The 24,915-nt window shown below is 47.0% G+C and overlaps 1 protein-coding gene across 3 annotated transcripts in view; it reads left to right on the plus strand.

The window, feature by feature from the left end:
* The window catches only part of hdac6 (histone deacetylase 6), a 45,907-nt gene extending 21,454 nt beyond the window's left edge, over window positions 1-24,453 (plus strand). For 2 of the 3 annotated variants that reach the window (XM_075475859.1, XM_075475860.1), the window contains exons 7-27: window positions 514-610; window positions 852-949; window positions 3,194-3,298; window positions 3,507-3,575; window positions 4,089-4,215; window positions 7,722-7,787; window positions 7,942-8,001; window positions 8,071-8,160; window positions 8,317-8,423; window positions 9,507-9,574; window positions 9,803-9,950; window positions 10,021-10,149; window positions 10,228-10,396; window positions 10,997-11,202; window positions 11,277-11,469; window positions 12,914-13,063; window positions 14,352-14,529; window positions 14,712-15,217; window positions 15,306-15,452; window positions 23,330-23,458; window positions 23,878-24,453. In XM_075475859.1, the coding sequence (XP_075331974.1) occupies window positions 514-610; window positions 852-949; window positions 3,194-3,298; window positions 3,507-3,575; window positions 4,089-4,215; window positions 7,722-7,787; window positions 7,942-8,001; window positions 8,071-8,160; window positions 8,317-8,423; window positions 9,507-9,574; window positions 9,803-9,950; window positions 10,021-10,149; window positions 10,228-10,396; window positions 10,997-11,202; window positions 11,277-11,469; window positions 12,914-13,063; window positions 14,352-14,529; window positions 14,712-15,217; window positions 15,306-15,452; window positions 23,330-23,458; window positions 23,878-23,946 (2,911 nt within the window). In that variant the 3' untranslated portion in view covers window positions 23,947-24,453. The remainder of the gene's footprint in view (window positions 1-513; window positions 611-851; window positions 950-3,193; window positions 3,299-3,506; window positions 3,576-4,088; window positions 4,216-7,721; window positions 7,788-7,941; window positions 8,002-8,070; window positions 8,161-8,316; window positions 8,424-9,506; window positions 9,575-9,802; window positions 9,951-10,020; window positions 10,150-10,227; window positions 10,397-10,996; window positions 11,203-11,276; window positions 11,470-12,913; window positions 13,064-14,351; window positions 14,530-14,711; window positions 15,218-15,305; window positions 15,453-23,329; window positions 23,459-23,877) is intronic. The other variant, XM_075475861.1, reaches the window with a different exon arrangement.
* Window positions 24,454-24,915: the final 462 nt, after the last annotated feature.

A 24,915-nucleotide genomic window follows, 5' to 3' on the forward strand; every position in this document is an offset into this window, starting at 1 on the left:
TGTTGTTGTTTGTCTGTTGTTGTTGTTTTCCTGTTGTTGTCCCGTTGTTGTTGTTTTCCTGTTGTTGTCCCCTTGTTGTCCCGTTGTTCTTGTCCCGTTGTTTTCTTATTGTTGTTTTTTGTCTGTTGTTGTTGTTTTCCTGTTGTTGTCCCGTTGTTGTTGTTGTTTGTATGATGTTGTTGTTTTCTTGTTGTTGTCCCGTTGTATTTGTCCATTGTTGTCCCCTTGTTGACCTGTTGTTGTTGTCCCCTTGTTGTCCCGTTGTTGTTGTCCCGTTGTTTTCTTATTGTTGTTGTTTGTCTGTTGTTGTTGTTTTCCTGTTGTTGTCCCGTTGTTGTTGTTGTCCCGTTGTTGTTGTTTTTTGTATGATGTTGTTGTTTCTTGTTGTTTTCCTGTTGTTGTTCTTTTCCTGTTGTTGTCCCCTTGTTGTCCCGTTGTTGTTGACCTGTTGTTGTTGTCCCCTTGTTGACCTGTTGTTGTTGTTGTTGTTGTTGACATCTCTTGTGGCTGCAGGAAGGATTACGTGGACCTGATGAAGTCGACTCAGATGATGACACCGACTGAACTTCAAACTCTGTCCAACAAATACGACTCTGTTTACCTGCATCCTGTGAGCTCAGATTCTGTTCATTCTCTTTAGATTAACGGATAAATAAACGTTAAAGTTTAATAATGAGGGTTCAGTTCTGGTTCTCATGGTACTGACCCACATCAGATGTTTGTGTTCTGAACCATTTGATGGACCAAACACGGCCTCAGTCAGCTGATCAAAACTTTATTTACATGAATACATGCAGGACGGAGCATAGGAACACGAGCTTGTTCTGTGTGTGTGTGTGTGTGTGTGTCAGGAGTCCTTCCAGGTGTGTGCGTCGGCGGTCGGTTCTGTCCTGCAGCTGGTCGATCGGGTCATGACCTCTGACCTCAGGAACGGCTTTGCTGTCATCAGGTAACATCGCCTGCTCTGTGTGATTCAGGTGGTTGTGTTTAAGTCGGGACGCTGTGTTACTCTGACCCGATGATGTTCTGACCCGATGATGTTCTGACCCGATGTTCTGACCTGATGTTCTGACCCGATGTTCTGACCCGATGATGTTCTGACCCGATGTTCTGACCCGATGTTCTGACACGATGATGTTCTGACCCGATGATGTTCTGACCCGATGATGTTCTGACCCGATGATGTTCTGACCCGATGTTCTGACCCGATGTTCTGACCCGATGTTCTGACCCGATGTTCTGACCCGATGATGTTCTGACCCGATGATGTTCTGACCCGATGATGTTCTGACCCGATGATGTTCTGACCCGATGATGTTCTGACCCGATGTTCTGACCCGATGTTCTGACCCGATGTTCTGACCCGATGTTCTGACCCGATGATGTTCTGACCCGATGTTCTGACCCGATGTTCTGACACGATGATGTTCTGACCCGATGATGTTCTGACCCGATGATGTTCTGACCCGATGTTCTGACCCGATGTTCTGACACGATGATGTTCTGACACGATGATGTTCTGACCCGATGATGTTCTGACCTGATGTTCTGACCCGATGTTCTGACCCGATGTTCTGACCCGATGATGTTCTGACACGATGATGTTCTGACCCGATGATGTTCTGACCTGATGTTCTGACCTGATGTTCTGACCTGATGATGTTCTGACCCGATGATGTTCTGACCCGATGATGTTCTGACCTGATGTTCTGACCCGATGATGTTCTGACACGATGATGTTCTGACCTGATGATGTTCTGACCCGATGATGTTCTGACCCGATGATGTTCTGACCCGATGTTCTGACCCGATGATGTTCTGACACGATGATGTTCTGACCCGATGATGTTCTGACCTGATGTTCTGACCTGATGTTCTGACCTGATGTTCTGACCTGATGATGTTCTGACCCGATGATGTTCTGACCTGATGTTCTGACCCGATGATGTTCTGACCCGATGTTCTGACCCGATGTTCTGACCCGATGTTCTGACCCGATGATGTTCTGACCCGATGATGTTCTGACCTGATGTTCTGACCCGATGATGTTCTGACCCGATGATGTTCTGACCCGATGATGTTCTGACCCGATGATGTTCTGACCCGATGTTCTGACCTGATGTTCTGACCCGATGTTCTGACCTGATGTTCTGACCCGATGTTCTGACCCGATGTTCTGACCCGATGATGTTCTGACCCGATGATGTTCTGACCTGATGTTCTGACCCGATGATGTTCTGACCCGATGTTCTGACCTGATGTTCTGACCCGATGTTCTGACCTGATGTTCTGACCCGATGTTCTGACCCGATGTTCTGACCCGATGATGTTCTGACCCGATGATGTTCTGACCCGATGTTCTGACCCGATGATGTTCTGACCCGATGTTCTGACCCGATGATGTTCTGACCCGATGATGTTCTGACCTGATGTTCTGACCCGATGATGTTCTGACCCGATGTTCTGACCTGATGATGTTCTGACCCGATGATGTTCTGACCTGATGTTCTGACCCGATGATGTTCTGACCCGATGATGTTTTGACCCGATGTTCTGACCCGATGATGTTCTGACCCGATGATGTTCTGACCTGATGTTCTGACCCGATGTTCTGACCCGATGTTCTGACCCGATGATGTTCTGACCCGATGATGTTCTGACCTGATGTTCTGACCTGATGTTCTGACCCGATGTTCTGACCCGATGATGTTCTGACCCGATGATGTTCTGACCTGATGTTCTGACCCGATGATGTTCTGACCCGATGTTCTGACCCGATGTTCTGACCCGATGATGTTCTGACCCGATGATGTTCTGACCCGATGATGTTCTGACCCGATGTTCTGACCCGATGATGTTCTGACCCGATGATGTTCTGACCCGATGTTCTGACCCGATGATGTTCTGACCCGATGATGTTCTGACCTGATGTTCTGACCCGATGATGTTCTGACCCGATGTTCTGACCCGATGTTCTGACCCGATGTTCTGACCCGATGATGTTCTGACCCGATGATGTTCTGACCCGATGATGTTCTGACCCGATGATGTTCTGACCTGATGTTCTGACCCGATGTTCTGACCTGATGATGTTCTGACCCGATGTTCTGACCTGATGATGTTCTGACCCGATGTTCTGACCTGATGATGTTCTGACCCGATGTTCTGACCCGATGTTCTGACCTCCTTTCAGACCTCCCGGTCATCACGCTCAGAGTAACGAGTCCAACGGTTTCTGCGTCTTCAACAACGTGGCGATCGCAGCTCGATACGCTCAGAGCAGGCACGCTGTCAGCAGGTCAGTCCCTTCCTGTCGCCTCAGGCGTGGCTCCTCCCACCCTGGGGTCGCTGGTTGGGGGAGGGGGGTCATGGCGCCTCCTTCTGGCTTTGCAGATCAATAAGCAGCCAAAGCGTTCAATTATCTTTTTTTTAAAGCAACGGGAACACAGCGAGTTAAAAAAAGAGCGAGTCTTTGAGTATTTTTATTTTTATGGTTCCTGTCTCAGGATCCTGATCGTGGACTGGGACGTTCATCACGGTCAGGGAATCCAGTACCTGTTCCAGGACGATCCCAGGTAAGCTGCCTCCTTCCTGTGTTAATGTGTGTTAATGTGTTAATGTGACTGTGTTAATGTGTTAATGTGACTGTGTTAATGTGTTAATGTGACTGTGTTAATGTGTTAATGTGACTGTGTTAATGTGTTAATGTGTGTTAATGTGTTAATGTGTTAATGTGTTAATGTGTTAATGTGTGTTAATGTGTTAATGTGACTGTGTTAATTTGTTAATGTGACTGTGTTAATGTGTTAATATGTTAATGTGTTAATGTGACTGTGTTAATGTGTTAATATGTTAATGTGTTAATGTGACTGTGTTAATGTGTTAATATGTTAATGTGTTAATGTGACTGTGTTAATGTGTTAATATGTTAATGTGTTAATGTGACTGTGTTAATGTGTTAATATGTTAATGTGTTAATGTGACTGTGTTAATGTGTTAATGTGTGTTAATGTGTTAATGTGTTAATGTGTGTTAATGTGTTAATGTGTTAATGTGACTGTGTTAATGTGTTAATATGTGTGTTGCAGCACCCTGTACTTCAGCGTCCACAGGTATGAGCAGGGCTCCTTCTGGCCTCACCTGCCAGAGTCTGACAGCAGCTTTGTTGGCAGCGGACGAGCTGAAGGAAGAAACATCAACCTGCCCTGGAACAAGGTGAGTCCTGCCTGAGACATGACTGTGATAACTCAGGTAAACTAAGTCAGGTAAAATAACTCAGGTAAAATAACTCAGGTGAACTAAGTCAGGTAAACTAAGTCAGGTAAACTAACTCAGGCAAACTAACTCAGGCAAACTAAATCATGTAAACTAAGTCATGTAAACTAAGTCAGGTAAAATAACTCAGGTAAAATAACTCAGGTAAAATAACTCATGTAAACTAAGTCAGGTAAAATAAGTCAGGTAAACTAACTCAGGCAAACTAACTCAGGCAAACTAACTCAGGTAAACTAAGTCATGTAAACTAAATCATGTAAACTAAGTCAGGCAAACTAACTCAGGCAAACTATGTCAGGTAAACTAACCCAGGCAAACTAACTCAGGCAAACTAACTCAGGTAAACTAAGTCAGGTAAACTAACTCAGGCAAACTAACTCAGGCAAACTAACTCAGGTAAACTAACTCAGGCAAACTATGTCAGGTAAACTAACTCAGGTAAACTAAGTCAGGTAAACTAAGTCATGTAAACTAAGTCAGGTAAACTAATTCAGGTAAACTAAGTCATGTAAACTAAGTCATGTAAACTAAGTCAGGTAAACTAAGTCAGGTAAACTAAGTCAGGCAAACTAACTCAGGCAAACTATGTCAGGTAAACTAAGTCAGGTAAATTAACTCAGGAAAACTAAGTCAGGTAAACTAAGTCAGGTAAACTAATTCAGGTAAACTAAGTCATGTAAACTAAGTCATGTAAACTAAGTCAGGTAAACTAAGTCAGGCAAACTAACTCAGGCAAACTATGTCAGGTAAACTAAGTCAGGTAAATTAACTCAGGAAAACTAAGTCAGGTAAACTAAGTCAGGCAAACTAACTCAGGCAAACTATGTCAGGTAAACTAAGTCAGGTAAACTAACTCAGGCAAACTAAGTCAGGTAAACTAAGTCAGGTAAACTAAGTCATGTAAACTAAATCATGTAAACTAAGTCATGTAAACTAAGTCAGGTAAACTAACTCAGGTAAACTAAGTCAGGTAAACTAAGTCATGTAAACTAAGTCAGGTAAACTAATTCAGGTAAACTAAGTCATGTAAACTAAGTCATGTAAACTAAGTCAGGTAAACTAAGTCAGGTAAACTAAGTCAGGCAAACTAACTCAGGCAAACTATGTCAGGTAAACTAAGTCAGGTAAATTAACTCAGGAAAACTAAGTCAGGTAAACTAAGTCAGGCAAACTAACTCAGGCAAACTATGTCAGGTAAACTAAGTCAGGTAAACTAACTCAGGAAAACTAAGTTAGGTAAACTAACTCAGGTAAACTAAGTCATGTAAACTAAGTCAGGCAAACTAACTCAGGTAAACTAAGTCAAGCAAACTAACTCAGGTAAAATAAGTCAGGTAAACTAACTCAGGCAAACTAACTCAGGCAAACTAACTCAGGTAAACTAAGTCATGTAAACTAAATCATGTAAACTAAGTCATGTAAACTAAGTCATGTAAACTAACTCAGGCAAACTAACTCAGGTAAACTAAGTCAAGCAAACTAACTCAGGTAAACTAAGTCAGGTAAACTAAGTCAGGTAAACTAAGTCATGTAAACTAAGTCAGGTAAACTAACTCAGGGAAACTAAGTCAGGTAAACTAACTCAGGTAAACTAAGTCAGGTAAACTAAGTCAGGGAAACTAAGTCATGTAAACTAAGTCAAGCAAACTAACTCAGGTAAACTAAGTCAGGTAAACTAAGTCAGGTAAACTAAGTCATGTAAACTAAGTCAGGTAAACTAAGTCATGTAAACTAAGTCAGGCAAACTAACTCAGGTAAACTAAGTCAAGCAAACTAACTCAGGTAAAATAAGTCAGGTAAACTAACTCAGGCAAACTAACTCAGGCAAACTAACTCAGGTAAACTAAGTCATGTAAACTAAATCATGTAAACTAAGTCATGTAAACTAAGTCATGTAAACTAACTCAGGCAAACTAACTCAGGTAAACTAAGTCAAGCAAACTAACTCAGGTAAACTAAGTCAGGTAAACTAAGTCAGGTAAACTAAGTCAAGCAAACTAACTCAGGTAAACTAACTCAGGGAAACTAAGTCATGTAAACTAAGTCATGTAAACTAAGTCAGGTAAACTAAGTCAGGTAAACTAACTCAGGAAAACTGTCATGTAAACTAAGTCAGGCAAACTAACTCAGGTAAACGAAGTCAGGCAAACTAAGTCAGGTAAACTAACTCAGGTAAACTAAGTCAGGGAAACTAAGTCAGGGAAACTAAGTCAGGTAAACTATGTCATGTAAACTAAGTCAGGTAAACTAAGTCAGGTAAACTAACTCAGGAAAACTGTCATGTAAACTAACTCAGGTAAACTAACTCAGGCAAACCATGTCATGTAAACTAAGTCAGGTAAACTAAGTCAGGTAAACTAAGTCAGGCAAACTAAGTCAGGTAAACTAAGTCAGGTAAACTAAGTCAGGTAAACTAACTCAGGAAAACTGTCATGTAAACTAAGTCAGGCAAACTAACTCAGGTAAACGAAGTCAGGCAAACTAAGTCAGGTAAACTAACTCAGGAAAACTGTCATGTAAACTAACTCAGGTAAACTAACTCAGGCAAACCATGTCATGTAAACTAAGTCAGGTAAACTAAGTCAGGCAAACTAAGTCAGGCAAACTAAGTCAGGCAAACTAAGTCAGGTAAACTAAGTCATGTAAACTAAGTCAGGTAAACTAAGTCATGAAAACTAACTCAGGTGAACTAAGTCATGTAAACTAAGTCATGAAAACTAACTCAGGAAAACTGTCATGTAAACTAAGTCAGGTAAACTAAGTCATGTAAACTAACTCAGGTGAACTAAGTCATGTAAACTAAGTCATGTAAACTAACTCAGGAAAACTGTCAGGTAAACTAAGTCAGGTAAACTAAGTCATGTAAACTAAGTCATGTAAACTAAGTCATGTAAACTAAGTCAGGTAAACTAAGTCAGGTAAACTAACTCAGGAAAACTGTCAGGTAAACTAACTCAGGTGAACTAAGTCATGTAAACTAAGTCATGAAAACTAACTCAGGAAAACTGTCATGTAAACTAAGTCATGAAAACTAACTCAGGAAAACTGTCATGTAAACTAAGTCAGGTAAACTAACTCAGGAAAACTAACTCAGGAAAACTAAGTCAGGTAAACTAACTCAGGCAAACTAAGTCAGGGAAACTAAGTCAGGTAAACTATGTCATGTAAACTAAGTCAGGGAAACTAACTCAGGCAAACTAACTCAGGTAAACTAAGTCAGGTAAACTAACTCAGGTAAACTAACTCAGGTAAACTATGTCATGTAAACTAACTCAGGTAAACTAAGTCATGAAAACTAACTCAGGTAAACTAACTCAGGTAAACTAAGTCAGGTAAACAAACTGTTTGTGGCTCGGTTCTGATCTGTTTCTGTGTTTGTGGCTCGGTTCTGATCTGTTTCTGTGTTTGTGGCTCGGTTCTGATCTGTTTCTGTGTTTGTGGCTCAGACCGGGATGACTGACGCCGACTACATCGCTGCGTTCCAGCAGGTGCTGCTGCCTGCAGCCTACGAGGTAACACAACACCCCCCCCCCCACAAACACACACACACACACACACAGACACAAACACACACACACACACACACACACACACACACACACACACACACACAGGAAGAGATGCAGGGTTCGTGATGATGATGATGGCCGCTGTGTGTGTTTGCAGTTTCAGCCTCAGCTGGTTCTGGTGTCTGCTGGGTTTGATGCTGCGGTCGGAGATCCGAAGGTAAAGCTCCACAGACCTGAGGTGAGTCACATGATGAAGCTTTCTGACGGCCCACCTGTGTGTGTTCAGGGGGAGATGTGCGTGCGTCCTCAGTGTTTCCACGTCCTGACCCACATGCTGATGAGTCTGGCTGAAGGTCGGCTTGTTCTCGCCCTCGAGGTAAAAATGTTTGTTCTTTTAAAAGCATGTTAAACACAGTAAAAACAAGCGTTGAACACGTGGTGAAAGTGATCAATAAATCAGTTGATTGATCAGACACGAGGACCCAAACTTGTAGTTAGTGTCAGGGTCTGAAACTGTTTTCTGTGTTTGCAGGGAGGCTATGACCTGCAGGCGACAGCAGAGGGCGCTGCAGCCTGCGTTAGGGCTCTGCTGGGAGGAGCTTGCCCTCCTCTGACTCCGCCCACCGCTCCTTCTGATAGGTAACACCTGAAGCTCACCTGGAGCTCACCTGAAGCTCATTCATACAGAAACCCACCTGATGCAGCAGAGAGATCTGAACTGGTTCAGTTTGTTTTATACTGGTGAGGAGCTGAATCTGGTCCTGCATCTGGTCCTGCATCTGGTTCTGGATCTGGTCCTGGATCTGGTCCTGGATCTGGTCCTGGATCTGGTCCTGGATCTGGTCCTTGATCTGGTCCTGGATCTGGATATGGATCTGAATCTGGATCTGAATCTGGATCTGGTCCTGGATCTGGTCCTGGATCTGGATATGGATCTGAATCTGGATCTGGTCCTGGATCTGGTCCTTGATCTGGTCCTGGATCTGGTCCTGGATCTGGATATGGATCTGAATCTGGATCTGGTCCTTGATCTGGTCCTGGATCTGGTCCTGGATCTGGATATGGATCTGAATCTGGATCTGGTCCTGGTCCTGGTCCTGGATCTGGTTCTGGATCTGGTCCTGGATCTGGTCCTGGATCTGGTCCTTGATCTGGTCCTGGATCTGGTCCTGGATCTGGATATGGATCTGAATCTGGATCTGGTCCTGGATCTGGTCCTTGATCTGGTCCTAGATCTGGTCCTGGATCTGGTCCTGGATCTGGTTCTGGATCTGGTCCTTGATCTGGTCCTGGATCTGGTCCTGGATCTGGATCTAGTTCTGGATCTGGTCCTGGATCTGGATCTGGTCCTGGATACGGTCCTGGATCTGGATCTGGTTCTGGATCTGGTCCTGGCTCTGGTTCTGTGCAGGTATTAAAGCTTCTGTGATGTCAGACTCCTTCTGAACAGTTTCAGTTCGAGGAAACATCTTGGTGCAGACACTGAAGGACCTAAACTTTCTTATGAACCCAAATATCCGTTCTCATAGGCAGCGGGTAGATATCCAGCTGTGCAGGTAGACTCCCAGGTATCTGTTCTCCTCCTCCAACTTTCCTCCCAGGATGGAGGACGTGTTTGACTGATTCCTGCTGCAGAAACGTCTCTTTTGTCTTATTTGTTTAAGTTTGAGTGTGTCTGCAGTGACGGACCATCAGATCAGCTGTTCCCTGTGTGTCTCTCAGTGCTCTGCAGTCCATCTCTCAGACCATCTCAGCTCTGTACCCACACTGGACCTCCCTGCAAGTCCTAGGTAACATGCACCTTTGTTTTAGTATCTGCATTTACCCGAACAGCTCACAACAGAATGCTCAGCTAAGCTAATCCTAAACCTAAACCTGGACTCGAGTGGACAGATATTTTGGTCCCCATATGTTGGTGAGCTTTGTGTTAACGTTGACCAACTCTTCCTTCTTCCTTCTTCCTTCTTCCTTCTTCCTTCTTCCTTCTTCCTGCTTCCTGCTTCCTGCTTCCTGCGTAGAAGGCAGCCCGTCGACTGAGGACGACGTCATCAGAGCCATAACCAATGAGAAAACCTCTGTGAAGGCTGACCCCGCCCCCTCCGTTTCCAGGACAACCGGTCTGGTTTACGATGACAGGATGATGGAGCATGAAAACATGTGGGACAGGTGAGTTACCTGGATGTTCTGCTGTAAACGGGCTTCACTGTGAACGTGACGGTGTGACGATGTGTCGCAGGCATCACCCCGAACAGCCGCAGAGAATCTTTAAGATCTTCTCCAGACATCGGCAGCTGGGATTGGTCGATCGCTGCCGAGAGATTCCGGCTCGCCTGGCGACGGAGGAGGAGCTGGCCATGTGTCACAGGTGAGGAGGTGTTCATTGGGTGGAGCCCCCCTGCTGTGACGGGCCTCACAGAGACGGTGTGACTGTGTGTGTGTTCAGCATGCAGCACGTCAACCACCTGAAGGAGACGGCGGCCATGAAGCCGAGAGACCTCCACAGACTGGGGGAGGAGTTTAACTCCATCTTCATCAACAACCAGAGCTTCCAGGCCGCGCAGCTGGCTGCCGGAGGCTGCTTCAACGCCGTGGACAAGATCCTGAGTGGGCAGGTAACACCTGAGTGGGCAGGTAACACCTGAGTGGGCAGGTAACACCTGAGTGGGCAGGTAACACCTGAGTGGGGAGGTAACTCAGGTGAAAAGCAGGCTAACAGCACCATACTAAAAACAGATTCATTCTGTCTGTCTAATGCCTGCAGTCGGTACTGTTTATTTAAAGTCAACAGGTGAGAACAAGCTAACAAGCTAAAATTATGCTAACAACAGATTCACAGCTAATAGGCTAACAATAACAGGATAAGTGCACTCTTAACAGGCTAACAACAGCTACACACAGCCTGACAGCTATGTTTATTATTTTACAGCCTGCTAACTAGGTAAAAACAAGCTAACAACAGACTCACAGCTAATAGGCTAACAATAAGCAAATAACAAGCTAAATGCTGACAGGACAAGAATACTCTTACCATCACAGCAATGTTTATTCTTTTACAACCAATAGATAACTGTCTAACTGCTTGCTAGCAGGCAACAACAGATTTACAGCTAATCCCTTAACCAGAGGCTAATAACAGGCTAGCTCACAGAATAGCAACAGGAATAGAACAGAATTTAACGTGCTAGAAGCTAACGTCCTGGTGTTCCCTGCAGGTGAGTAACGGCGTGGCCATCGTACGTCCTCCAGGTCATCACGCTGAGAGAGACTCTCCCTGTGGTTTCTGCCTCTTCAACACGGCAGCGCTCTCTGCACGCCACGCCAAGAAGGTTTCCCATGATCCTTTGCTGCGAGTCCTCATCCTGGACTGGGACGTTCACCACGGAAACGGAACGCAGCATATGTTTGAAGACGACAACAGGTGAGGACGAGGACGACGAGGAAGAGGAGTGAGAGCGCGACATCGATCCGATGACTCTTTGTGTGTCTCTGCAGCGTCTTGTACGTCTCCCTCCATCGCTATGACAACGGGATATTCTTCCCGTCCTCGGAGGATGCTGCCCCCGACAGGGTGGGCGTGGCCAAGGGAGCCGGGTACAACGTGAACGTGGCGTGGAGCGGGGGGCGGATGGGGGACTCTGACTACCTCGCAGCCTTTCACCACATCGTCATGCCGATAGCTACGGAGGTAATGGCGGCGATCAATGAGTCGATCGGTTAAACTCTGATCAGAAACCGGTTTAAACCCATCACTGATTCATCTGTTTAATCCTCTGATCCATCGTCTCTGCAGTTTGACCCCGGTCTGGTTCTGGTGTCATATGTCATATGCTAACTGTAGCTTACTGTAGCTAACTGTTGCTAACTGTTGCTATCTGTTGCTGACTGTAGCTTACTGTAGCTAACTGTTGCTAACTGTAACTGACTGTAGCTAACTGTAGCTGACTGTAGCTTACTGTAGCTAACTGTAACTGACTGTAGCTGACTGTAGCTAACTGTAGCTAACTGTAGCTGACTGTAGCTTACTGTAGCTGACTGTAGCTGACTGTAACTGACTGTAGCTAACTGTTGCTGACTGTAGCTTACTGTAGCTAACTGTAGCTGACTGTAGCTTACTGTAGCTTACTGTAGCTAACTGTAACTGACTGTAGCTGACTGTAGCTTACTGTAGCTAACTGTAACTGACTGTAGCTGACTGTAGCTAACTGTAGCTGACTGTTGCTAACTGTAGCTAACTGTAGCTAACTGTGGCTGACTGTAGCTTACTGTAGCTAACTGTTCCATCGTCTCTGCAGTTTGACCCCGGTCTGGTTCTGGTGTCATATGCTAACTGTAGCTTACTGTAGCTAACTGTTGCTAACTGTTGCTAACTGTTGCTGACTGTAGCTTACTGTAGCTTATTGTAGCTTACTGTTGCTAACTGTTGCTATCTGTTGCTGACTGTAGCTTACTGTAGCTTACTGTAGCTAACTGTTGCTAACTGTTGCTAACTGTAGCTTACTGTAGCTGACTGTTGCTAACTGTTGCTGACTGTAGCTAACTGTAGCTTACTGTAGCTGACTGTAGCTGACTGTAGCTGACTGTTGCTAACTGTTGCTAACTGTTGCTATATGTTGCTGACTGTAGCTTACTGTAGCTAACTGTAGCTTACTGTAGCTAACTGTTGCTAACTGTTGCTGACTGTAGCTAACTGTAGCTGACTGTAGCTGACTGTAGCTGACTGTTGCTATCTGTTGCTGATTGTAGCTTACTGTAGCTAACTGTAGCTTACTGTAGCTAACGGTTGCTAACTGTTGCTGACTGTAGCTTACTGTAGCTGACTGTAGCTGACTGTAGCTAACTGTAGCTGACTGTAGCTAACTGTTGCTAACTGTAGCTTACTGTTGCTAACTGTTCCATCGTCTCTACAGTTTAACCCCGGTCTGGTTCTGGTGTCATATGTCATATGCTAACTGTAGCTTACTGTAGCTAACTTTTGCTAACTGTTGCTGACTGTAGCTTACTGTAGCTGACTGTAGCTGACTGTAGCTAACTGTAACTGACTGTTGCTAACTGTAGCTAACTGTTGCTAACTGTAGCTAACTGTGGCTGACTGTAGCTTACTGTAGCTAACTGTTCCATCGTCTCTGCAGTTTAACCCCGGTCTGGTTCTGGTGTCGGCCGGATTCGACGCAGCTCGGGGGGATCCGCTGGGGGGATACCATGTGACCCCGGAGGGATACGCCCACCTCACTCACATGCTGATGTCACTGGCCGGGGGGCGTGTCCTCCTCATCCTGGAGGTGAGTTCAGGGCAGTTTCTTCTTCTGAAACGTCATCACTGAAGGACCAAAGAACGCATCCAGACGTACGCTCCACGTTGTACTGGCTCCGCCCATTTTACCCAGGATGCTTCTCAGCAATTTACTGTAGCTTACTGTAGCTAACTGGAGCTAACTGGAGCTGACTGTAGCTTACTGTAGCTAACTGTAGCTTACTGTAGCTGACTGTAGCTTACTGTAGCTAACTGGAGCTAACTGGAGCTGACTGTAGCTTACTGTAGCTAACTGGAGTTAACTGTAGCTGACTGTGGCTTACTGTAGCTTACTGTAGCTAACTGGAGCTAACTGTAGCTAACTGGAGCTGACTGTAGCTGACGGTAGCTAACTGGAGCTAACTGTAGCTTACTGTAGCTAACTGTAGCTGACTGTAGCTAACTGTAGCTAACGGTAGCTAACTGTAGCTAATTGTAGCTAACTGTAGCTAATTGTAGCTAACTGTAGCTGACGGTAGCTAACTGTAGCTAATTGTAGCTGACTGTAGCTGACGGTAGATAACTGTAGCTAATTGTAGCTGACTGTAGCTGACGGTAGATAACTGTAGCTAACTGTAGCTGACGGTAGCTAACTGTAGCTAACTGTAGCTGACTGTAGCTAACTGTAGCTAACGGTAGCTAACTGTAGCTAATTGTAGCTAACTGTAGCTAACTGTAGCTAACTGTAGCTGACGGTAGCTAACTGTAGCTAATTGTAGCTAACTGTAGCTGACGGTAGATAACTGTAGCTAATTGTAGCTAACTGTAGCTGACGGTAGATAACTGTAGCTGACTGTAGCTGACTGTAGCTAACTGTAGCTGACTGGAGCTGACTGTAGCTTACTGTAGCTGATTGGAGCTGACTGTAGCTGACTGTAGCTAACGGTAGCTAACGGTAGCTAATTGTAGCTAACTGTAGCTGACGGTAGATAACTGTAGCTAACTGTAGCTGACGGTAGATAACTGTAGCTAATTGTAGCTAACTGTATTTGACGGTAGATAACTGTAGCTAATTGTAGCTAACATAGCTTACACACCAGTTTGTCTCGAGGCTCCACAATTTTTCCATCAACCGACCAAAAGCCGAAGTGTTTCCAGACAGATTTTTATATTTTGGGGGTAAAATGTCTGTTTTTAAAACTTATTCTTATATATATATCGAACATGTGACGTACAGAAGTACGTAGGAAGCGTACGCGGTGTGAGAAATGGCCGTGATATTAAACATCCTGTTCAGTAGTGACCTGTGGACCTGATTGGCTGATTTTTCTCCTCAGGGAGGATACAACCTGACCTCCATCTCTGACTCCATGGCGATGTGCACCAGTGTGTTGCTAGGAGACCCTCCTCCATCTTTGGTTACGCCCCTCCCTCCTCCTCACCACGCTGCCGTGGCAACGATGAACGAGGTCATCCGCCACCACGCCCCCTACTGGAGATCCCTGAGGATCCACAGTGAGTTCAAAAGGGCCTCAGAGTGTGCTGACACCAGAACCTGGTTCTGCACCAGGTTCTGGTTCTGGTTCTGGTTCTGACACCTGGTTCAGGTCCTGCACCAGGTTCTGTTTCTGGTTCTGTTTCTGGTCCTGGTTCTAACACCAGGTCCTGGTCCTGGTTCTGACACCTCTCCCTTTCAGTCCCACAGTCGGTGCGGGCCGCTCTGCCCTCCCCAAAGCATCGTGGGAAGCGTAGTTCCAAAGGAAAAGGCAGGAAGTCGGACCAGAGGAGAACCGACCAACCGCCTCGTGACCTCGCGTCGGCCTCGTCCAATCAGACGGAGCGCAGTCTGGAGCAGCTCACTCATGGATTGGCCAGTCTGGACATCACTCAAACGTCAACCAATCAGCCCCCATCTGCTAAGTCCACGCCGGTGGGCGGGGCCAGGCCGAAGGTCCGGGTGAGCTCAGAGAGGGCGGAGTCAGCTGACAGCCAATCAGCAGAGAGCGCGCCACCTCAGGTGAGTCGGTGCCTCGTGTCTTCGTCCCATTTCCACCGCCGTGACTCTGACCGCTTCCTGCTCTGTCATCAGGCTGTCACCGTGGCAACGCCAGAGGCCGCAGGGGCCGCGGGGGCCACGGAGCCGGAGGGAGCGTGTGGTTGGTCGAAGGCCCAGATGGCGCTGGAGCTGACGTGTGAAGCCGAGGTGGGCGGAGTCAGGAGCCCCTAATGAGTCATGCATGAGTTTAACCAGCTGCTGTGATGTCATCGCTCACCTGTCCGTCTGTCCTCAGGGCGCGCTGTACGTGGTCGACCCGCTGTCCTGGTGTCCTCACCTGGAGGCCGTTAAGCCCCTCCCCCCCGCAGGGGTGGACATCTTCCTGCCGTGTGCGGACTGCGGCTCCGAGGCCGAGAACTGGATCTGCCTCACCTGCTACCAGGTGAGCCGAACCAGAACCAAAATCCCACAGAACCTCCTGTCTCACCTGTTCTCACCTGTTCTCACCTGTTCTCACCTGTTCTCACCTGTTTCTCACCTGTTCTCACCTGTTCCTCACCTGTTCTCACCTGTTCTCACCTGTTCCTCACCTGTTCCTCACCTGTTCCTCACCTGTTTCTCACCTGTTTCTCACCTGTTCTCACCTGTTCCTCACCTGTTCTCACCTGTTCTCACCTGTTTCTCACCTGTTCTCACCTGTTTCTCACCTGTTCCTCACCTGTTCCTCACCTGTTCTCACCTGTTCTCACCTGTTCTCACCTGTTCTCACCTGTTCTCACCTTTTCTCACCTGTTCCTCACCTGTTCTCACCTGTTCTCACCTGTTCTCACCTGTTTCTCACCTGTTTCTCACCTGTTCTCACCTGTTTCTCACCTGTTTCTCACCTGTTCTCACCTGTTCTCACCTGTTCTCACCTGTTCTCCCCTGTTCTCACCTGTTCTCACCTGTCTCACCTGTTCTCACCTGTTCTCCCCTGTTTCTCACCTGTTCTCACCTGTTCTCCCCTGTTTCTCACCTGTTCCTCACCTTTTTCTCACCTGTTTGTCTCACCTGTTTCTCACCTGTTTCTCACCTGTTCTCACCTGTTTCTCACCTGTTCTCACCTGTTCTCACCTGTTCTCACCTGTTTCTCACCTGTTCTTACCTGTTCCTCACCTGTTCTCACCTGTTTCTCACCTGTTCTCATCTGTTCTCAACTGTTCCTCACCTGTTCTCACCTGTTCTCACCTGTTTCTCACCTGTTCTCACCTGTTTCTCACCTGTTCTCACCTGTTTCTCACCTGTTCTCACCTGTTCTCACCTGTTTCTCACCTGTTCTCACCTGTTCCTCACCTGTTTTCACCTGTTCTCACCTGTTTCTCACCTGTTGTCACCTGTTTCTCACCTGTTCTCACCTGTTCTCACCTGTTTCTCACCTGTTCTTACCTGTTCCTCACCTGTTCTCACCTGTTTCTCACCTGTTCTCATCTGTTCTCAACTGTTCCTCACCTGTTCTCACCTGTTCTCACCTGTTTCTCACCTGTTCTCACCTGTTTCTCACCTGTTCTCACCTGTTCTCACCTGTTCTAACCTGTTTCTCACCTGTTGTCACCTGTTTCTCACCTGTTCTCACCTGTTCCTCACCTGTTCTCACCTGTTCTCACCTGTTTCTCACCTGTTCCTCACCTGTTCCTCACCTGTTCTCACGTGTTCTCACCTGTTGTCACCTGTTCTCACCTGTTCTCACCTGTTTCTCACCTGTTTCTCACCTGTTCTCACCTGTTCCTCACCTGTTCTCACCTGTTCTCACCTGTTTCTCACCTGTTCCTCACCTGTTCTCACCTGTTTCTCACCTGTTTCTCACCTGTTCTCACCTGTTCTCACCTGTTCTCACCTGTCTCACCTATTCTCACCTGTTCTCCCCTGTTTCTCACCTGTTCTCACCTGTTTCTCACCTGTTCCTCACCTGTTCTCACCTGTTTCTCACCTGTTTCTCACCTGTTCTCACCTGTTCCTCACCTGTTTTCACCTGTTCTCACCTGTTTCTCACCTGTTGTCACCTGTTTCTCACCTGTTCTCACCTGTTCTCACCTGTTTCTCACCTGTTCTTACCTGTTCCTCACCTGTTCTCACCTGTTTCTCACCTGTTCTCATCTGTTCTCAACTGTTCCTCACCTGTTCTCACCTGTACTCACCTGTTTCTCACCTGTTCTCACCTGTTTCTCACCTGTTCTCACCTGTTCTCACCTGTTCTAACCTGTTTCTCACCTGTTGTCACCTGTTTCTCACCTGTTCTCACCTGTTCCTCACCTGTTCTCACCTGTTCTCACCTGTTTCTCACCTGTTCCTCACCTGTTCCTCACCTGTTCTCACGTGTTCTCACCTGTTGTCACCTGTTCTCACCTGTTCTCACCTGTTTCTCACCTGTTTCTCACCTGTTCTCACCTGTTCCTCACCTGTTCTCACCTGTTCTCACCTGTTTCTCACCTGTTCCTCACCTGTTCTCACCTGTTTCTCACCTGTTTCTCACCTGTTCTCACCTGTTCTCACCTGTTCTCACCTGTCTCACCTGTTCTCACCTGTTCTCCCCTGTTTCTCACCTGTTCTCACCTGTTTCTCACCTCTTTCTCACCTGTTCTCACCTTTTTCTCACCTGTTCTCACCTGTTTCTCACCTGTTCTCACCTGTTCTCACCTGTTTCTCACCTTTTTCTCACCTGTTCTCACCTGTTCTCACCTGTTCTCACCTGTTCTCACCTGTTCTCACCTGTCTCACCTGTTTCTCACCTGTTCTCACCTGTTCCTCACCTGTTCTCACCTGTTCTCACCTGTTTCTCACCTGTTCCTCACCTGTTCTCACCTGTTTCTCACCTGTTTCTCACCTGTTCTCACCTGTTCTCACCTGTCTCACCTGTTCTCACCTGTTCTCCCCTGTTTCTCACCTGTTCTCACCTGTTTCTCACCTCTTTCTCACCTGTTCTCACCTCTTTCTCACCTGTTCTCACCTTTTTCTCACCTGTTCTCACCTGTTTCTCACCTGTTCTCCCCTGTTCTCACCTGTCTCACCTGTTCTCACCTGTTCTCCCCTGTTTCTCACCTGTTCCTCACCTGTTCTCACCTGTTCTCACCTGTTCTCACCTGTTCTCCCCTGTTTCTCACCTGTTCCTCACCTGTTCTCACCTGTCTGTCTCACCTGTTTCTCACCTTTTTCTCACCTGTTCTCACCTGTTCTCACCTGTTCCTCACGTGTTCTCACCTGTTTCTCACCTGTTCTCCCCTGTTCTCACCTGTCTCACCTGTTCTCACCTGTTCTCCCCTGTTTCTCACCTGTTCTCACCTGTTCTCACCTGTTCTCACCTGTTCTCCCCTGTTCCTCACCTGTTCTCACCTGTCTGTCTCACCTGTTTCTCACCTTTTTCTCACCTGTTCTCACCTGTTCCTCACCTGTTCTCACCTGTCTGTCTCACCTGTTTCTCACCTTTTTCTCACCTGTTCTCACCTGTTCTCACCTGTTCTCCCCTGTTTCTCACCTGTTCTCACCTGTTCTCCCCTGTTCTCACCTGTCTCACCTGTTCTCACCTGTTCTCCCCTGTTTCTCACCTGTTCTCACCTGTTCTCACCTGTTCCTCACCTGTTCCTCACCTGTTCTCACCTGTTTCTCACCTGTTCTCACCTGTTCTCACCTGTTCTCCCCTGTTTCTCACCTGTTCCTCACCTGTTCTCACCTGTCTGTCTCACCTGTTTCTCACCTTTTTCTCACCTGCTCCTCACCTGTTCTCACCTGTTCTCCCCTGTTTCTCACCTGTTTCTCACCTGTTCTCACCTGTCTCACCTGTTCTCACCTGTTCTCCCCTGTTTCTCACCTGTTTCTCACCTGTTCTCACCTGTCTCACCTGTTCTCACCTGTTCTCCCCTGTTTCTCATCTGTTCTCACCTGTTTTCACCTGTTCTCACCTGTTCTCACCTGTTTCTCACCTGTTCTCACCTGTTCTCACCTGTTCTCACCTGTTCTCACCTGTTCCTCACCTGTTCCTCACGTGTTCTCACCTGTTTCTCACCTGTTCTCCCCTGTTCTCACCTGTCTCACCTGTTCTCACCTGTTCTCCCCTGTTTCTCACCTGTTCTCACCTGTTCTCACCTGTTTCTCACCTGTTCTCACCTGTTTCTCACCTGTTCTCACCTGTTCCTCACCTGTTTCTCACCTGTTCTCACCTGTTTCTCACCTGTTTCTCACCTGTTCTCACCTGTTCTCACCTCTCTCACCTGTTCTCACCTGTTCTCACCTGTTCTCACCTGTTTCTCACCTGTTCTCACCTGTTCTCACCTGTCTCACCTGTTCTCACCTGTTCTCCCCTGTTTTTCACCTGTTCTCACCTGTTCTCACCTGTCTCACCTGTTCTCACCTGTTCTCCCCTGTTTCTCACCTGTTCTCACCTGTTCTCACCTGTTCTCCCCTGTTTCTCACCTGTTCCTCACCTTTTTCTCACCTGTTTGTCTCACCTGTTTCTCACCTGTTTCTCACCTGTTCTCACCTGTTTCTCACCTGTTCTCACCTGTTCTCACCTGTTCTCACCTGTTCTCACCTGTTTCTCACCTGTTCTTACCTGTTCCTCACCTGTTCTCACCTGTTCTCACCTGTTCTCACCTGTTCTCACCTGTTCTCACCTGTTTCTCACCTGTTCTTACCTGTTCCTCACCTGTTCTCACCTGTTCTCACCTGTTCTCACCTGTTTCTCACCTGTTCTCACCTGTTTCTCACCTGTTCTCACCTGTTCTCACCTGTTCTCACCTGTTCTCACCTGTTTCTCACCTGTTCTTACCTGTTCCTCACCTGTTCTCACCTGTTCTCACCTGTTCTCACCTGTTCTCACCTGTTCTCACCTGTTTCTCACCTGTTCTTACCTGTTCCTCACCTGTTCTCACCTGTTCTCACCTGTTCTCACCTGTTCTCACCTGTTCTCACCTGTTTCTCACCTGTTCTTACCTGTTCCTCACCTGTTCTCACCTGTTCTCACCTGTTCTCACCTGTTTCTCACTTGTTCTCATCTGTTCCTCACCTGTTCTCACCTGCTCTCACCTGTTTCTCACCTGTTCTCACCTGTTGTCACCTGTTCTCACCTGTTTTCACCTGTTCTCACCTGTTTCTCACCTGTTCTCACCTGTTTCTCACCTGTTCTCACCTGTTCTCACCTGTTTCTCACCTTTTTCTCACCTGTTTCTCACCTTTTTCTCACCTGTTTCTCACCTGTTCTCACCTGTTCTTACCTGTTCCTCACCTGTTCTCACCTGTTTCTCACCTGTTCTCATCTGTTCTCAACTGTTCCTCACCTGTTCTCACCTGTTCTCACCTGTTTCTCACCTGTTCTCACCTGTTTCTCACCTGTTCTCACCTGTTCTCACCTGTTTCTCACCTGTTCTCACCTGTTCCTCACCTGTTTTCACCTGTTCTAACCTGTTTCTCACCTGTTGTCACCTGTTTCTCACCTGTTCTCACCTGTTCCTCACCTGTTCTCACCTGTTCTCACCTGTTCTCACCTGTTCTCACCTGTTCTCACCTGTCTCACCTGTTCTCACCTGTTCTCCCCTGTTTCTCACCTGTTCTCACCTGTTTTCACCTGTTCTCACCTGTTCTCACCTTTTTCTCACCTGTTCTCACCTGTTTCTCACCTGTTCTCACCTGTTCTCACCTGTTCTCACCTGTTTCTCACCTTTTTCTCACCTGTTCTCACCTGTTCTCACCTGTTTCTCACCTGTTCTCACCTGTTCTCACCTGTCTCACCTGTTCTCACCTGTTCTCCCCTGTTTCTCACCTGTTCTCACCTGTTCTCACCTGTTCCTCACCTGTTCCTCACGTGTTCTCACCTGTTTCTCACCTGTTCTCCCCTGTTCTCACCTGTTCTCACCTGTTCTCCCCTGTTTCTCACCTGTTCTCACCTGTTCTCACCTGTTCTCACCTGTTCTCACCTGTTCTCCCCTGTTTCTCACCTGTTCCTCACCTGTTCTCACCTGTCTGTCTCACCTGTTTCTCACCTGTTCTCACCTGTTTCTCACCTGTTCTCACCTGTTTCTCACCTGTTCTCACCTGTTTCTCACCTGTTCTCACCTGTTTCTCACCTGTTCTCACCTGTTTCTCACCTGTTCCTCACCTGTTCTCACCTGTTTCTCACCTTTTCTCACCTGTTCTCACCTGTTCTCCCCTGTTTCTCACCTGTTCCTCACCTGTTTTCACCTGTTTCTCACCTGTTCTCACCTGTTCCTCACCTGTTTCTCACCTGTTCTCACCTGTTTCTCACCTGTTCTCACCTGTTCCTCACCTGTTTCTCACCTGTTCTCACCTGTTCTCACCTGTTCTCACCTGTTTCTCACCTTTTTCTCACCTGCTCTCACCTGTTCTCACCTGTTTCTCACCTGTTCTCACCTGTTCTCACCTGTCTCACCTGTTCTCACCTGTTCTCCCCTGTTTCTCACCTGTTCTCACCTGTTCTCACCTGTTCCTCACCTGTTCCTCACGTGTTCTCACCTGTTTCTCACCTGTTCTCCCCTGTTCTCACCTGTTCTCACCTGTTCTCCCCTGTTTCTCACCTGTTCTCACCTGTTCTCACCTGTTCTCACCTGTTCTCACCTGTTCTCCCCTGTTTCTCACCTGTTCCTCACCTGTTCTCACCTGTCTGTCTCACCTGTTTCTCACCTGTTCTCACCTGTTTCTCACCTGTTCTCACCTGTTTCTCACCTGTTCTCACCTGTTTCTCACCTGTTCTCACCTGTTTCTCACCTGTTCCTCACCTGTTCTCACCTGTTCTCACCTGTTTCTCACCTGTTCTCACCTGTTTCTCACCTGTTCCTCACCTGTTCTCACCTGTTTCTCACCTTTTCTCACCTGTTCTCACCTGTTCTCCCCTGTTTCTCACCTGTTCCTCACCTGTTTTCACCTGTTTCTCACCTGTTCTCACCTGTTCCTCACCTGTTTCTCACCTGTTCTCACCTGTTTCTCACCTGTTCTCACCTGTTCCTCACCTGTTTCTCACCTGTTCTCACCTGTTCTCACCTGTTCCTCACCTGTTCTCACCTGTTCTCACCTGTTTCTCACCTGTTCTCACCTGTTCCTCACCTGTTTCTCACCTGTTCTCACCTGTTCCTCACCTGTTCTCACCTTTTTCTCACCTGTTCTCACCTGTTTTCACCTGTTCTCACCTGTTCCTCACCTGTTCTCACCTGTTTCTCACCTGTTCTCACCTGTTCTCACCTGTTTTCACCTGTTCTCCCCTGTTTCTCACCTGTTCCTCACCTGTCTGTCTCACCTGTTTCTCACCTGTTCTCACCTGTTCTCACCTGTTCTCACCTGTTCCTCACCTGTTTCTCACCTGTTCTCACCTGTTTCTCACCTGTTCTCACCTGTTCTCACCTGTTCCTCACCTGTTCTCACCTGTTTCTCACCTGTTCTCACCTGTTCTCAACTGTTCCTCACCTGTTCTCACCTGTTCTCACCTGTTTCTCACCTGTTCTCACCTGTTGTCACCTTTTTCTCACCTGTTCTCACCTGTTCCTCACCTGTTCTGACCTGTTCTCACCTGTTTCTCACCTGTTCTCACCTGTTTCTCACCTGTTCTCACCTGTTTCTCACCTGTTCTCACCTTTTTCTCACCTGTTCTCACCTGTTCTCACCTGTTTCTCACCTGTTCTCACCTGTTCCTCACCTGTTCTCACCTGTTCTCACCTGTTCTCACCTGTTTCTCACCTGTTCTCACCTGTTTCTCACCTGTTCTCACCTGTTCCTCACCTGTTCTCACCTGTTCTCACCTGTTTCTCACCTGTTCTCACCTGTTCTCACCTGTTCTCACCTGTTCTCACCTGTTTCTCACCTGTTCTCACCTGTTTCTCACCTGTTCTCACCTGTTCTCACCTGTTCTCACCTGTTTCTCACCTGTTCTCACCTGTTCCTCACCTGTTCTCACCTGTTTCTCACCTGTTCTCACCTGTTTCTCACCTGTTCTCACCTGTTCTCACCTGTTTCTCACCTGTTCTCACCTGTTCCTCACCTGTTCTCACCTGTTCTCACCTGTTCTCACCTGTTTCTCACCTGTTCTCACCTGTTTCTCACCTGTTCTCACCTGTTCCTCACCTGTTCTCACCTGTTCTCACCTGTTTCTCACCTGTTCTCACCTGTTCCTCACCTGTTCTCACCTGTTCTCACCTGTTCTCACCGTTTCTCACCGTTTCTCACCTGTTCTAAACTGTTCTCACCTTTTTTTCACCTGTTGTCACCTGTTCTCACCTGTTTTCACCTGTTCTCACCTGTTCTCACCTGTTCTCACCTGTTCTGACCCGCTCTGTCCCCTCTCAGGTGTTCTGCGGCCGCTATGTGAACGAGCACATGGTGACCCACGGCGTGGTGTCGGAACACCCGATGGTTCTGAGCTTCTCGGATCTCTCCGTGTGGTGCTACGTGTGTGAGGCGTACGTCCACAACCAGGTGAGGCCTCGCTGCTGGTTCTGCTGGTCCTGCTGGTTCTGCTGGTTCTGCTGGTTCTGCTGGTGCTGCTGGTTCTGCTGGTTCCATCCAGCAGAACCAGCAGCTGATCACAGCTCCGCTCTGGGATCTGAGGTCCAGACGTGTCAGAAATCTGTGGGTTTGGTTTACTGTAGCTATCTGTAGCTAATTGTAGTTTACTGTAACTTACTGTAGCTTACAGTTAGCTCCAGTTAGCTACAGTAAGCTATCTGTAGCTTACTGTAGCTGTCTGGGCTTCCATAGCTCAGGCCCCGCCCCCCACACACGACCACATGGCAGCACGCGCTGAGAAGTCTCCCGTCTTTTTTGGAACTGATTTTAAAAAAAAAACAATCAAAAGAATAATTCACTTTGATTTAAAATGTGTTTATGTCCTTCAGGATCTGTTCGAGGCCAAAAACGCCGCTCACTGCGCCAAGTTTGGAGAGGAGATCCCTCCGTGGAGCTGAGACCACCCGAGTGCTGTGATTGGACAGTCCAGTGCGTCGCCATGGATACCAGCAGTTTTATTCTTTTAACTGCAGATCTTCATTCCTGAAATTTTTACCGATCATAATCCCAGAAAACAATAAACAGCTGGAAATGTTTGTAATGTTCCTTTAATCTGTGGGCTGTGACCTCACAAAGTCACCACACACACACACACACACACACACACACACACACACACACACACACACACACACACACACACGTCAGCTGAAAGCCTGCGGCAGGAAACTGATCAGGAGATCAATACTTCTGATTAGGTTTGTTTTCAGGTTCCTTTTGTAATAAAAACATTGATGATGATGATTTTCTTATTGATCAAACTGATTGGTGGAATCTCCTCAGCCTGCAGTTACTGACACAGGAGATCAATCAGATCAATAATCTGTATGAATCTGTTTGTTCCTGATCAGACGGATCAATAATCAGTGTTTAAAGCAGTGAAATAAAATCATTCAGAAGTTTTATTGATCAGCGTTGGAAGTGAATTCTTTCAGACCCTTTTCCCCTCAGTGTGATGCTGGCGTGTGAAAGGCTTTCTGGGTAATGTAGTGAATATCTGCAGAGGAAGAAGTTCCCACCAGGAAGGAAAAGAACTACGAGAAGTATCAGGATACTTCACCAAGAGGAGGAAGTAATCAGATTACTGTTGGACCTGTTTTATTCGGGTATCAGCTGATCTGCAGGTCGGTGTCACTGATGAAAGATCAATAAAGTTTTTTATAAAGAATCAGTTTCAGGTGAAACCCACAAAGAATGAAAAGATGAGTTCAGTTTAAAAACAAAAGGAGGACAAGTTCTGTGGTTCTGAGGTTCTTAGGTTCTGATGTTCTGAGGTTCTGTGGTTCGGAGGTTCTGTGGTTCTGAGGTTCTTATGTTCTGAGGTTCTGTGGTTCTTAGGTTCTGATGTTCTGAGGTTCTGTGGTTCG

This window comes from Odontesthes bonariensis, chromosome 10, assembly GCF_027942865.1.
Source record: "Odontesthes bonariensis isolate fOdoBon6 chromosome 10, fOdoBon6.hap1, whole genome shotgun sequence".
Taxonomy (NCBI): Eukaryota; Metazoa; Chordata; class Actinopteri; order Atheriniformes; family Atherinopsidae; genus Odontesthes; species Odontesthes bonariensis.